The 16,541-nt window shown below is 35.7% G+C and overlaps 1 protein-coding gene across 1 annotated transcript in view; it reads left to right on the forward strand.

Annotated features, from left to right (window-relative positions):
- The window catches only part of LOC124722863 (cuticlin-5), a 325,648-nt gene that overhangs the window by 288,276 nt on the left and 20,831 nt on the right, over positions 1-16,541 (forward strand). Inside the window, exons 6-9 of the mRNA XM_047247993.1 lie at positions 1,895-2,028; positions 5,739-5,875; positions 14,892-15,046; positions 15,961-16,039. Of these exons, the coding sequence (XP_047103949.1) occupies positions 1,895-2,028; positions 5,739-5,875; positions 14,892-15,046; positions 15,961-16,039 (505 nt within the window). The remainder of the gene's footprint in view (positions 1-1,894; positions 2,029-5,738; positions 5,876-14,891; positions 15,047-15,960; positions 16,040-16,541) is intronic.

Here is a 16,541-nt window from a genome sequence, read left to right on the forward strand (position 1 = left end):
TCATACACTTATTTTTGAACCATCCCCATTGCATGCTGATGTCTCATGATGATGGAATGATTGCAGTTTATCACTTTTTCCAGTTTTCAAGTACATTGATGTGCATGATTGTGGTTAATGCCTATAAATGATCTTCATCAAATCGTGAAGGTCTTCCTGAACATGGAGTCACTAACGCCAAAACAATCCTCCTTAAAATGAGAACATGATTTTTGCTGTGCATTACCCCCACACACAGCACAAATGCTTGTGGCTACCTCCTCCACTGCCACCCATCTATTGTACTTGAGCAAGAGAATATGTTGGAAGTGTTCCAATTTCTCCACTTACACTTCATTTTCTAGCATCTACAAGTCCACTCAGTATCTCCAAATGACAAAATGACAATATGTAAACTCAAATAGCAACAGTGTACTAAAATGAAAAATATCAATCTATAAATAAACCCATAGCAACCAAAATACTAACATGCAAAACAAAAACACTAAAAACTTATGCCACAACCTAATAAATTAAGAACCCTTAGTAATATAGAGTGCACAAACCTTTATTGTCTTATCACTTATATCTGATCATAGTTGACACAGGATTCTACTTTAATTTGTCATTCAAGGGGCTTTAAAACTGGAGTTTAATCTGGTATTGGCTGTGTCTAATATAAGTTGGTCCAGATCCTTTATTTTTTGTGTCAACACCAAAAATTACAGCACAATAACAAGACTTTGAGTGATACTGGTATATCATATAATTTGGTCACAACAAAAGCAAAGAAAGAAGAGTATCTTGTCGAAACCACAGCATTTGTCATTTTGTCTGATTTTTCTTCATGGAAGAAATGTGGTTACATACATCCAAATCAATTATTAAATAGTCTAACAATCTGGAAACAGGTGGACGTTGGTCTATCATATTTTTAGAAAATTATCTGTTGTAAACATAGTATCTTGAAATTAGTGTTTACTTACATATAAAGGTGACTCTCCTAAGAATAATCAGGCACATTTTCAACAGATATTTGCAATTTATTTTTTTGTAATGTTTAGCTGGAGTCATCTATACAAATACTGCTCAACATATATTTTATGTGACACTCAGTATCAACAGAAGAGTTGTTTGTTTCCCGTCACAAACAAAATTATTTTTAAAATGGAATTTTATGTGCCCATTCAATAGAGTAGTCCCATATTAAACTAGTGTGATATTTATGCTATCAATGTGTATTAACAATGACAATAAAATAAGAACAATAAGCAGTATTTCAGGATCAACAGAGCAGCACTGCTACATGGCTGTAGCAGTCAGTACAGGCTAGGGCAGTGTTATTACTGTTGAGGTACTGGTTACTCTTTGTATTTTACTGACCCTGTCAGTACACATCACTAGATCAAATACTGCTCTAACAAAGAGGTACATAAAATTCCACTTTAAAAATCATTTTGTTTGTAATGGGATTCACTTTGTTTGTCATGGAAAACAAACACTTTCCATTGACACTGAACATTGTATGAAAGATGTATATCTTTTGGCTGATTCCAACTAAACATTAAAAAAAATATAAATAAATAAATAAAATAAAATAAAATTGAAAATATCTACCAAAACACGAGAGAAAATGTGTTTGATGACTCTTACGAGAGACACCCAGTACAGTTTGTTTTAGCTACTGATTATGTCCTATTCATAGTTCAGCGAAGGAATATAGGAATATTCATTGGTCTACCAGCACTAAATCAACATTTTAACTTATTACATGTATAATTATCTGTCTGGGCTGCATGTATACAAGCAAAAGCTACAAAAATGTAAATCACTTTAATGTAATAGTGATAAAGTAATAATTAACTTGCCATTTCATTAATATATTTACATCCAAGTGCTTGGATTCTGTTGACAGGGTATGCAGATGACCGGGACTGTGTTTACATAAATGGAACTGGCAGAGATTATTATGAATTCTATATTCAGCTTAATCGATGTGGTACCCTTGGAAAGAATTCACATCACGAAGATAGTCGAAAAATACCTACTGTAAGTGTGTTTTACTTTCCTTTCTTGAAAAGTTATCCTTACTTTTTTCAGCATTGTAATTAGATGTCTGCTTCTCAATCACTGATTTAACATTCTGCATTCTGAAAGAATGGGTGACCTCGACCTATCAAAATTATTTGGAATAATAATTGCCTGTATTTTGTTAGTGATGTAGGATATCATTCCACAGACAATGTAAAATAAACTATTCCTTCCAAATCCTCACTTAATTTTCTTTGAGGAGTTTTGCACAGAGCAGGCCTCATGGAAAGCAAAATATTTACATGCCCTTCAAATGTAATTCATGTTTTCTGTATTGTGGAAGAAATTGTGCAATTCATTTCTTACAGCCAAATAAATCAAATGTAACAAGAAATGGTACACATACATAATTCATTATTGCCTTGGAGGGCTATTTGCCACATAATAAAAGCACTGATGTTCATACAGATCAGAGATTTTGTGTTAGGTAGCAAAGATAATCCCAGAATAATTTCTTCTAGTTACAGTGTCATGGACTGTCAAAATGAATATGATCTACTGGACTTCCATATCCCTTAAATCTTCAGTTGCAACTGTGCTTGGGCATCATGATAAAATAATAAATTTTTCTGAGATAGCCTGTTTTTTTCTGCTGTTATGTCAAATGACTGAAATTGCAAACTAGTGAAGTGTGAACAGGAAAGATGTTGCAAAAAAACTGCAGTCTATGAGATTACGGTCAAAAGATCTCAGCTTAGTAATGAAAGACAGGGTTTTTATAGAATAAAATTGCTTTCTCTGTGTGGGATAAGGCAAAAGACAGAGGGTATGCCAGCAATTCATACTTCAAATCCCTTCATCATTTATTACTGAAGAATCTTTGTGGGCAGGTGCATTATCCCTTTTTTTCTTTAAAATAATTTGGTCACTGTCTTGAATATATCTTTTTTTAATCCAGTTGGTCCAGAAGATTTGTTTTATTGTTTTACCTTTTGCAAGGCAAGCAATAAGACAATCCCTTTTGCATATCAGTAAAGGTGTGTGATTCAGTGGCTTACTGATCCATTGTCAGACTACAAATCTAAAGGTCGAGAGATTAGTACTTAGTCAGTCCAAGCCTTTTTAATATCGTTTCACGTCTGGCAATGATTTGTCTATGTAAACTATGCCAAGTTGCACTGTGGGTTGGAAGCCACATGTAACTGCAAGTACTTCTATAACTAGGTGTATAAGTCTTTTCTAAGCTTAGAGGCAGGCAAGGAAATCACAGTAAAACACTGTGGTGTTCAAAACAAGGTTTTAAACTATACTGCAAATAAAATTTTCATCTAACCCTTGTATTTATTTATTTATTTATTCATTCATTCATTCATTCATTCATTCTGAGTTCCATTCATCCATATGTGAACATGTCATTGGATACAGACTGAGGCAAATTTTAAAAACTATTGTTGTTCATAAGTACATAGAACTTATAATATGGATGGTCTGAACAATATAATAATATCACGTAGAAGAAGGTGTAATTAGATGAATGACGAACACTAACTTCACTTAACGAAGGTTTATTCAGCAGTTGCACATGCAAGAGTATGGAACAAACTGCCTCCAGCCAGAACACATACAGTATATATACTGCTACAGAACATTCCAGTACAATGATGCTTGATGTTTGTGGATACTTCTAGAATGTACTCAAACTGAATATAGAAATTAAAATTGTACAGTCCAGGTGAGCTTCAAACTCATGACCCTCCAGGCACTAGTTTAGTATCATGACCACTACACCAAGATGCTACTCACCTGCTTATGTGGCAATATGAATAACAGAAACTTATTAATAGTTCAAATGTAATGTAACATATAAGCTACCATACATTATTGCACTAAAAATATACAGATATACATAAGTTTGAGTGTAAGTTATGTTGTACATAAACAAAGAATGATGACTCTGTCACATAAGCCACAAAAATAGATTTAAGCCTACTAAGGAGATATGCATTGTGCCTAATAAATTTGTTTATGGAGAAACAAAACAGTCTTAGTTGCAGGGTTGTAATAATTAAATTAATAATAATTACAACCCTGCATTCAAGACTGTTTGTCATTTTCCATCTTATAATGGGAATGTATTGCAACTGGTAATATACAATGAAGAAACAAACAGTTTTGGTTGCAGGGTTGCAGTTATTAAATAAACAATAATTACACGTCTTCAACCAAGAGTTTTTGTTTCTTCATTGCATATTACTGGTTGGTGTACCATCCCTGTTATGAGCTGGAAAAGTTTGATGTTCTTTGATACTATAATAAGATCCATCTAGAAGTAACTGCCTTAGTTTTACTTTAAACTTCAGCATATTTCCAACCAGATCTTTAATTTTTAATGGGAGGGCATTAAAAATCTTGGTGCCACTGTACAGAACCCTCTTTTGCACCATCATCTTTTCCTTTTTTAGATCATAGTGACTATCCAGTTTCCTCCAGGTGTTATAATTATGGTGTGAACTATTGGTTTTGAGTTAAGTTGTTATTTGTAGGAACAAAGCATATCAGGGAAGAATATATTGAGTATTTGTGAAGCCTGGAAGGCCTCTAAACAGACTGCTTCATGAGTGCCTAGGATGAACTCCAAACAAAATTCTTATGACATGCTTTTGTGCAGAGTACACTTTTTTTGATGGTGGTTAATTTCCCCAGAATGCTATACCATAGGCCATAAGCATATGAAAATAGCCAAAGCACACTGTTTCTGTTGTGCTCTTCTCCCAAGTGTCACATATTATTCTCAAGGCAAATGTTGCAGTGCTTGATCTTTCACACAGATCTTGAATATGGTAGATCCATTTCAGTTTGCTCTCTATATGCAGACCCAAAATCTTGGAGGGGTCAACCTTTAAAATTTTGTATTCACCTATTTTTAGAATTATTTCATCTGTGACATTAATATTACAGGAGAAGTAAATGAAACTTGTCTGTTTTAGATTTACTGGAAGACCATTAATGTTAAACCAGTTTACCACTTTTGCAAATGCATTATTTACTATCTCACCTAATATATTTTGTGAAGGACTATTAATGGATACAGTGGTGTCATTGGCAAGCATGGTGACTTTTCCATGTTTTGTATATAGTGGCAAATCATTTATAAATATTAGAAAGAGAGAGAGAGAGAGAAAATATGCTGTTTTAGTAATCCATATTCATATAACTGTCAGCTGTCAATACTGCATACATCAAGAGGCACAAATGACCATGTCAATAGACATAGGTACTTGTATTTCCCCATAATTACCACCACCACCACCACCATCATCATCATCATCATTGTATTTGATCTCATAACACATTTGATAAGTTTAAAATGCTACTACTCTCTTTCTTCTTTTATTTTAAAGCTAATAGTGTATTATACACATTTTTTCGAAAACATTTTAATTATTCTATTGTATATTGATGCATAATGAAATTATAATTTTAAATACTGGTAGCTTGCTCCAGTACAAAAAATGGAATTGGAAGGATGAAATAATTCTGTTTAAAATTATTGGGGAATGATACATATATTTTATTATCTTTCTTCCTCTTTCCTCTTCTGAGAACCTTCAAATAAGTGATTTACAGAATCATATTTTTATTCTGTGCCATTAATTATAAAATTTTCTGTGTGTTAGCATTGTTGCCTACAGCCAGATGTAATGTTTTAATTTCAAATTCCTCCACAGAAAAATTTCATGTGGAATACCGTAACTGTGCAGTACAACCCTCTCATTGAGGAAGAATGGGATGAGCATTTCAAAGTTACTTGTGAATATGGCTATGACTTCTGGAAAACTGTCACATTCCCCTTTCTTGATGTTGAGTGAGTAAAAATATTTTGTACAAACTAGCAAGTAAATAAAAATTACTTATTTATATTTTATTGTAACAGGTATACATAAATTGAAATTAAAAAGTTTATCATTTTATGACGTATATGCCAAAAAGTGTTTTGTTAAATTCATCATTTCAGATTTTTAACATTCAGAATATGACATCACAACAGTTTTCTACAAACATTGTTCTTTGACCACAAAATGTAGGACATGACATTAAAATGAGGTAATATTCTAGGAGAAAAGTTTTTAAGCTGTCCATTACTAGTGCTTGTGAAAGAGATGCACAAGCACAGGGTCTTCCAAACCTAGATACATAATTATACGGATGGTAGAGGATACTGAGATAAGGAACCAGTGGTTTAAAATGAATGTTTCAGATGGCATGAGGGTTTGAATGAGCAGTGCATGTGAGGCACATGTTTTGCAACGAACAACAGCCTGCTGTGTCCGTGTTGATGGTGTTGGTGGTGCTATTTGAAAAATAGTTCTCAGTAATCTGTGGTGTGTCCACAGAGAAGTATACCAATGTTTACAATACTTGACTAGTTGTCTAAAATAGAAAATTACTCATTACAAGAATCTTGAGACATGAATTTAATGTATGATCCAATAAGATGTAGTGCCTAGAAAGTGATGCTGGTTCATTCAAGCCAAAGAGATCTCAATAAAGAATTGTTCACACAGTAGATTTTGAGGGGATGGTGTTAATTATGAGGGAGGAGATTCATGAACAAGTACCCATAGCTTGAGCATGAAATGCATACTTTTAAGACTACAGTGTTCAGTGTTCTGTTGGAACAACAATTGCACCCCAGTCATTAAAAAAATATGTATAAGCAAAAGTGCTAAATGACTTTGAGTTTGAACCCCGAGTTTAGTTTTGTAAGTGGGTTAAGTTGTAATGCATTTTTGAGACTGCTGACTAACACTTTGAACAGCTGCTGTGTGCTAACATTGTTTCTGTAAGCTATAACTTGTTTATAGAGGGTGTCAATAAGTCAAGTTCCAGTTTCAAAATGCAGCAGAAAGAGAAGCACTGCTCAGAATGACATCAAATTTGAACAGTATATTATATATTTAGAATGAACCCCTGGTCTAGGGGTAGCGTCTTTGATTCATAATCAAAACGTCTTCGGTCCCGGGTTCGATCCCCACCACTGCCTAAATTTTGATAAATAATCAGCACTGGCGGCCGAAGACTTCCGGCATAAGAAGTCAGCCTCATTCTGCCAACGGCCTTGTCAAAGAGGGCGGAGGAGTGGATAGAGGTTCAGGGCACTCTCTTGTCCTAGGGGTGGGAAATTGCCCCTAAAGGTGGAAGAATCAGCACTGATCAACGACATGAGGATGCAGAAGGCAATGGAAACCACTGCATTAAAGACACGTAACGTGTATCCACAGGACATGTGGCCAGTAATTGAAGAAGTGTCATGATGATCTCTCCATTGGCAAAAGATTTCGGAATAGTCCCCCTTTTGGATCTCCGGGAGGGGACTGCCAAGGGGGAGGTTACCATGAGAAAAAGATTGAATAATCTATGAAAGGATAACGTTCTACGAGTCAGGGTGTGGAATGTCAGAAGCTTGAATGTGGTAGAGGAACTAGAAAATCTGAAAAGGGAAATGCAAAGGCTCAATCTAGATATAGTAGGGGTCAGTGAAGTGAAGTGGAAGGAAGACAAGGATTTCTGGTCAGATGAGTATCGGGTAATATCAACAGCAGCAGAAAATGGTATAACAGGTGTAGGATTCGTGATGAATAGGAAGGTAGGGCAGAGGGTGTGTTACTGTGAACAGTTCAGTGACTGGGTTGTTCTAATCAGAATTGACAGCAGACAAACACCGACAACGATAGTTCAGGTATACATGCCGACGTCGCAAGCTGAAGATGAACAGATAGAGAAAGTGTATGAGGATATTGAAAGGGTAATGCAGTGTGTAAAGGGGGACGAAAATCTAATAGTTGTGGGCGACTGGAATGCAGTTGTAGGGGAAGGAGTAGAAGAAAAGGTTACAGGAGAATATGGGCTTGGGACAAGGAATGAAAGAGGAGAAAGACTAATTGAGTTCTGTAACAAGTTTCAGTTAGAAATAGTGAATACCCTGTTCAAGAATCACAAGAGGAGGAGGTATACTTGGAAAAGGCCGGGAGATATGGGAAGATTTCAATTAGATTACATCATGGTCAGACAGAGATTCCGAAATCAGATACTGGATTGTAAGGCGTACCCAGGAGCAGATATAGACTCCGATCACAATATAGTAGTGATGAAGAGTAGGCTGAAGTTCAAGACATTAGTCAGGAAGAATCAATACGCAAAGAAGTGGGATACAGAAGTACTAAAGAATGAAGTTCTCTAACGCTATAGATACAGCAATAAGGAATAGTGCAGTAGGCAGTACAGTCGAAGAGAAATGGACATCTCTAAAAAGGGCCATCACAGAAGTTGGGAAGGAAAACATAGGTACAAAGAAGGTAGCTGTGAAGAAACCATGGGTAACAGAATAAATACTTCAGTTGATTGATGAAAGGAGGAAGTACAAACATGTTCCGGGAAAATCAGGAATACAGAAATACAAGTCGCTGAGGAATGAAATAAATAGGAAGTGCAGGGTAGCTAAGACGAAATGGCTGCAGGAAAATCGTGAAGACATCGAAAAAGATATGATTGTCAGAAGGACAGACTCAGCATACAGGAAAGTCAAAACAACCTTTGGTGACATTAAAAGCAACGGTGGTAACATTAAGAGTGCAACGGGAATTCCACTGTTAAATGCAGAGGAGAGAGCAGATAGGTGGAAAGAATACATTGAAAGCCTCTATGAGGGTGAAGATTTGTCTGATGTGATAGAAGAAGAAACAGGAGTCGATTTAGAAGAGATAGGGGATCCAGTATTAGAATCAGAATTTAAAAGAGCTTTGGAGGACTTACGGTCAAATAAGGCAGAAGGGATAGATAACATTCCATCAGAATTTCTAAAATCATTGGGGGAAGTGGCAACAAAATGGCTATTCACGTTGGTGTGTAGAATATATAAGTCTGGCGATATACCATCTGACTTTCGGAAAAGCGTCATCCACACAATTCCGAAGACGGCAAGAGCTGAGAAGTGCGAGAATTATCGCACAATCAGCTTAACAGCTCATGCATCGAAGCTGCTTACAAGAATAATATACAGAAGAATGGAAAAGAAAATTGAGAATGCGCTAGGTGACGATCAGTTTGGCTTTAGGAAAAGTAAAGGGATGAGAGAGGCAATTCTGACGTTATGGCTAATAATGGAAGCAAGGCTAAAGAAAAATCATGACACTTTCATAGGATTTGTCGACCTGGAAAAAGCGTTTGACAATATAAAATGGTGCAAGCTGTTCGAGATTCTGAAAAAAGTAGGGGTAGCTATAGGGAGAGACGGGTCATATACAATATGTACAACAACCAAGAGGGAATAATAAGAGTGGACGATCAAGAACGAAGTGCTCATATTAAGAAGGGTGTAAGACAAGGCTGTAGCCTTTCGCCCCTGCTCTTCAATCTATACATCGAGGAAGCAATGATGGAAATAAAAGAAAGGTTCAGGAGTGGAATTAAAATACAAGGTGAAAGGATATCAATTATATGATTCGCTGATGACATTGCTATCCTGAGTGAAAGTGAAGAAGAATTAAATGATCTGCTGAATGGAATGAAAAGTCTAATGAGTACACAGTATGGTTTGAGAGTAAATCGGAGAAAGACGAAGGTAATGAGAAGTAGTAGAAATGAGAACAGCGAGAAACTTAACATCAGGATTGATGGTCACGAAGTCAATGAAGTTAAGGAATTCTGCTACCTAGGCAGTAAAATAACCAATGACGGACGGAGCAAGGAGGACATCAAAAGCAGACTCGCTATGGCAAAAAAGGCATTTCTGGCCAAGAGAAGTCTACTAATATCAAATACCGGCCTTAATTTGAGGAAGAAATTTCTGAGGATGTACGTCTGCAGTACAGCATTGTATGGTAGTGAAACATGGACTGTGGGAAAACCGGAACAGAAGAGAATCGAAGCATTTGAGATGTGGTGCTACAGACGAATGTTGAAAATTAGGTGGACTGATAAGGTAAGTAATGAGGAGGTTCTATGCAGAATCGGAGAGGAAAGGAATATGTTGAAAACACTGATAAGGAGAAGGGACAGGATGATAGGACATCTGCTAAGACATGAGGGAATGACTTCCATGGTACTAGAGGGAACTGTAGAGGCCAAAACTGTAGAGGAAGACAGAGATTGGAATATGTCAAGCAAATAATTGAGGACATAGGTTGCAAGTGCTACTCTGAGATGAAGAGGTTAGCACAGGAAAGGAATTCGTGGCGGGTCGCATCAAACCACTCAGTAGACTGATGAAAAAAAAAAAAAATAAATAAATAAATAAATAAATTTTGACACAGGGGGAAACATCACAGAAAAAAAAGTAACAAAGAATTTACCAGTAGTTGGAGCCTTAAGCTTCTTAATGCAAATGGGGTCGACTACGAATGACAGATGAATTGCAATAATGGCTATGATTTCAGTTGCTCATTATACTATCCATACCGTTCAATATGCATGTCTGCACAGGTTCACGAGTCAACAACTGTTGCACTGTTAGTTAGGTAAGCCCATCCACCATGGTGTGATTTTACCACATTGGGTGAGAAAAATCAGTTTTCAATGGTCCTGAGACTAAAAACTGCATAAAAAGAAAAATGACATCAGTTTGTAGTTGTTGTGAGATGGCGCGAGACATGTTTAATATCCTGTCCACCATTTTCTACCACAGGTTGAAATCAAGAAACAGCGTGTTCCACAACAGAATGGAGTGTCTCAGGAGTCATGTTCAGAATGTGATGCACAGTGCATGCCTTCATTTCAGCTATGTTCATAACTGGAGCACTAATCACAAAATCTTTCGGATAACCCCACGGCCAGGAGTCACAAAGATAAAGGTCAGGTGATCTGGGTGGCCAGGCTGTAGGGAAATGAGAGCTGATAATTCTAGCATTTCCATGATTCCTCTGCAGAAGCCACTTCACTGGCTGAGTAATGTGTGGAGGAGTGCCATTTTGCATAAAAATTATCCTACCCACACATCTATACTGTTGAAGGGTTGGAATGATGGTGTACAAGAGACTCTCGTAGTGTTTACCAGTGACGGCATAGGTAACAGGACCCACAGGACTAATATCCTTGAAAAAATATGGCCCTACGATAAATGGTATTGTCAACTTGCACCACACAGTCACCTTTGCAGAATGAAGTGATACTGGTTGCTGTGCTAGTGGATTTTATATTGCAATTCTGCATATTGATGTGTCCTTGAAGATGGAGATGGAAATTGGCTTTGTCTGCCCACAGGAAGTTCCATGGCTATTCATTATCCACTTTTATGCAGGCAAGAAATTCCAGAGTTAACATTTGTCTTGCTGACAGGTAAGCAGAAAGCAGCCCCTGAACATGGGTAATTTTGTATGGATAGCAATGCAGGATGTTTTTTAGGTTTTTTTATGTACCTGTCACTGTATGTTTGCACACCATTGCTTGACCCCTTCTAATGCTGTAGATATATCTTCAGAGATGTTGGATCAAATGTTTCCTCCCTCTGCCACGTTGGACTTTTCGAATTTTGTAATAAAAACATTGGACCAGTGCCTTTGTTCATACACTTGATTGTCTGGAACTTCTGCAGGGATACTGATGTACAGTCATTGTTCTTGAAAGGAGCTTTCCCAACAGGGCATGATCACTCATGGAGACAGTCATGTTGAGTGTGTCACACACACACACTCAAGAACAGCCAAGTGCAGCGTTTCTGTTAGTGTGCATATTGTGACGCTTACAGTGCCATCTGCCAGTCAAATCTTTGATAATTTCCTTTCTTTCCCATGATATTTCCCCCTGCATCAGTAATATGCTGTTCAAATTTGACTTCATTCTGAACAGCAGTTCTCTTCCTTTAGCATTTTGAAACTAGAACTTTAATTACGGACATCCTGTACCAATAAAAAACTAAATACTAATCTCTGTATGCTAGTTCCTCTAGCATCTGTATCATTTTGCTCTAAAGATTTGGGACAACCTGTATGCGGCTAAAGTGAATTATACCTCAAGTGATATTTCTTGAACTGAAAGAATGCCAAAGTAATTGAGGGAAGTCTATGGAAGAAATAAATGCTATAGTTTTATGTTGCAACAGGAAAAATACTGAGCAACAACTGTAGCAGGAGATACTGGAGAATGGCTTGTAGATGCCATGTTGTTGGGTGTATTGTCAAAGTTAGTGTCAACAAGCTGTGTTGTACACAAGCAAATATTAGGCGAGAGGGGAACAAATGAATTCTTGTAACATGGAAAGCAGTTCACAGGAAGTAAAGAAAATAGGCAAAAAGAGCAATAGTGGCTGAGCATACAAAGTTAGTTAAAAACTGAGGATTGTTACAATCACTGATGTTCTACCTCCATTTCCATTTCTTCATTTCTCCCACTTTTTGCACTTGATTTTCATGTTTATAGTCATGTTTTATTTTAGATTTTGTTGTTCTGTTCTTTAATAGAAATTATTACAGTGAAATTAATGTGAAATGTGAATCACTGCACTATTTATAATATGTCTTAAGGACAATGTCTCCAGCATATACATAAGATGGATTAAGCCATAGTGAGTGTCTATAGAACTTTGGAAAAGGATTGTCCCATATTTCTGACAACCACTGATATCTCCCACTTAATATTATTAAGTTCATTTCCTCTTATAGTAGGCATCCCACTTGCAGCATTACCTTATTTACCCGTGCTAATTTGCCATCAGTAGTTGCACCTCTGTTGGATATAGCTGAGAAGTAATTGACAAAAGTAAGCTATTTCAAATGATGTTGTCCACACCAGATTTACCACACAAAACACTTTAATTTCTCTTTGATATTAAATAACCCACTGTTTATGATCAGATAGTTTCATTTACTGTAATTTATGCATGGATAGAAAGTAAGTTACATACTACACTTTGTTGATGTCCTATAATGTGATTGTTAAAGTGCAGTAATATAACACTGAAGTGACCCAAAAGTTTAAGTGGAGAAAATAAATCGTTAACACATTCTCTAATTACATTGTCCTTCAAGTATAACCGTCATATCAGTATGAAAAATGATGTGCAAGTAAGTATAATTTAGGAATAATACAGTTCAGAGTCCAAGCCTGTTGTCACAGTAAGCATTATTGAAAATTAGCACAGTTAATAAAGTTAATTAAAAGCAGTCACTGAATAAACTCTCAGACACAAATTCTAGATAACTCGGGATACATTTTCAATTTGTATTCTGTACTAAATCATCTTGAGTACATTGTCCAGTAATTTTGGATGCAGATCTTATTCATTTCATAACCTTCCACAAACAGACTGAAATGGCTTCCAGCAGCCTCTCTTTTATAAGATAAGATGACAATAATTAAAACTACTTTCAGTTGTTGTTTTCCAATGTCTTTTTACAAGTTACACTTAAAGATTTCTGTTTCCAAATAACTGAATAGAGGAATAAGATTTGTTTGGCTGAGGACCTTTTGGTAAAACAATAACTACTGTTGGAGTATGCTGTCTAGTTTGCCAAAATATGGGATTCTACTTCAGTAACAATGTTTTTGATAAGAATGATAATTATTCTGAAACTAAATAAATGTGGAAGTTGCTAACATATTTCCAGCATTAGCTGTATAGATATTATAAATATTTATGTGTTTTTCTACTTTATCCAAAAGTTAGTGATTGGGTATATGTTTACATATGAACAATGATAATGAAGTTTGAAATTACTAGTATTTGTAATTATTATGGTTTTTTAGGTAAAATAATCATAGTGATGAGTTCCATTTTTGGAACTGCACATGTGCCATATGTATAACAACACTACTGAAGATATCTGAAAGAAAAAAAATCTGCTTTGTCACACAATCTGTGTTTATTAGATCTGAACAAGCAAGTGAGACAATAATGTGCAGTCACTAGAGATTTAATTGTGTACATTCATGGTTTGGTGATAGATACTTGTGGAACCATTTATGTGAGACTGTTCCCACTGTTCATCTTGCCAGTGTGTATGTGACCCTATTAGAACAAACTTTTTTATTGTAAATATTAAATTTATTCCACATGTGTAAACTGAGCAGTTTGTTATTGTGTGCAGTTGCTGCCAATGGAGTTTATACTTCTTTTTCCTATAATTGTTAGTACTTAGATTAGCAGATGGAAGAGATATTACTTTTTCACATCATTTCAGTGATTAAATCTGATAGCATAATCATGCTGAACTCTTTTTACACTGGCATGTGGTCCCTAGAAGGTGATGGGGATGTCAGCAACAACAATATAAAAACAGTTCCAATAAGTGGCAGTTTCTTATGATCGAAAAGCTTCATACATTTGCAAAACTTAGTAAACATGGGAAGTCTGTAAGCTCACACATGCTCACTATTCAATATCATGCTACTCATGCACAAAACTCTGTCATACCATTATGTGTAGCTCATCATTTTCTAACAAGGTATCCAATTTAGTTAGACATGGGCTAAACTTGTCCATTAGATTAATTACTGTTAGTCTGATACCTTAACCTTTCTGAGCATGGTGTTTAGATAATTTTTTCCTATGTTTAAACAAGTACCAGCGAAATTCTTCTTTTCTATTCCAAATCCACTACAGAAAATGTTTGAAGTAAAGGAACACACGATACCTTTCATGAGACCCAGACTGACAAAGAAATACTTTGAAAGTGGTAGTATCATAATAATGTATCCAAGACCAAACAAGTAACTGAGAATATAAGTTATAAGCATGTGCATAAGGAAAATATTTTGTTGCATTTTGATAATTTGTTATTAAAAATTAACTTCTGATTATAAAATATATTTTTGCCATGAACATTGAAACTAAAACAGAATTGTGTCTGTGAATGTAAGAAACTTATTCAGTTCCATGTATACTGTAGGGTTGCAACGGGAAACCCTGTGGTATTCACACTGTCACCACCAGAATGTTACATGGAAATACGCTATGGATATGGTACTACTGGTAACCGCGTGTCGGGGCCTGTTAGAGTTGGTGACCCTCTTACTCTCATTATCTACATGCGTACCAAGTATGGTAAGTGTATATGAAACAGTTAGCTTTAGTTAAACTGTAGCAAGCATGTTGGAAATTTATTGACAGGTGATCCGTCTGGTTCCCATCTGCAGAGAAGTTGCTCTTGCTGAGCATCTATGCACAAATGTCAGCTTCAGAGAACACAACCGTATATAAGCCACCAACAACTCACAACAGACACACTAAAAAGTTTCAGTGAAGTAATGTAATGCACAGAATGAAACTATGGGGTAACTGCTGGCAACAACAACTTATCATTATCAAAATTGCTGTCATTATCTTCTGTTAGCTGAACCAAAATGATTGTGTTTTTTTGCAGGTTATTGCAGAATGCCATGTCTAGCTTAAATAATCTCCACTTATAAGATCTCTATTGTTTTGTGTGTACTTGTATCAACAAAACTTTGGAATTTGAAAAACGAAAACATTTTCTCTCTGGACTGTTATTAAATGTATTTAGTTACAATAGCGATTTTGGCTATTGTGACGGTCTTAAGTAATAACTCACTATAAAAAGTGTCAATGCATATTCATTCCTATTAAGCAGAAATCAGCCTCACCTCAATCATATTTACATATTTCATGTCATATTCATAATAATACAGGATTACTCTCGATCTGTATTAATGGATGTAGCAGTCCAAGTAATGCCTGTGAACCTGACCTCTGCAACCAATTGTGTGCTTTCCTGATATTGAATAATTGTCTTATTTTACTAGATGTATTCAATTACTTAAGAAGAGAGGAAAGGGAGTAAGTTTTACTTTTGTTGTATATAAGCAGATCTGCACTTAAAAGATTGTTCCATTAATTACTGCACTGAATGGAGATGCCATCTTCTTCACAGAATTCAGTATTTTCATTAGATTCATCTAATGATAGCAGCATATTTATACAAATATTTTTGTTTTCAGATGGTTTTGACATTGTCGTAAATGACTGTTTTGCACACAATGGAGGAAATAAACGAATACAACTAATTGATCAGTATGGGTAAGTTAATACTGCTGTCACAGAAACTAATTTACATTTGATGCAAGTGAAGCAATTAATACATGTAAAATTATATATAATGGATGACAATTATTCATTTCCTTGCAATGTAGTTTACTCACAGTGCAGATTTGCTTCACAGATAATTACTGTGAAATGTGTTGCAGTGTCCATCATCACTCAAAGGAAGTACTTATTCTTAGACGTGGTGGAAGTGTTAAAAACTGAAATTATGTTTTTGGAATTCTTCATTACTGTTATAAGTTTTACCTTAAAAATGCAAAACAAAATAGATACATTACGCGGTTCAAATGAGATCAATTGCATTTTTCTGAAGTTCATTACCAGTTCTATTTCCATAATGAAGTCATCTACATTGTATAAATTATCTGCATTTTTAACACAAGTCTGCTGAAATAATATGTACTGGTGAAAACACAATAACAGTAATAAAAGAATAAATGCTTAGTGGATTATTTTCAGAGGGAAGGCAACAGAAACT

This window comes from Schistocerca piceifrons, chromosome X (genome assembly GCF_021461385.2).
Source record: "Schistocerca piceifrons isolate TAMUIC-IGC-003096 chromosome X, iqSchPice1.1, whole genome shotgun sequence".
NCBI classification, from domain to species: domain Eukaryota; kingdom Metazoa; phylum Arthropoda; class Insecta; order Orthoptera; family Acrididae; genus Schistocerca; species Schistocerca piceifrons.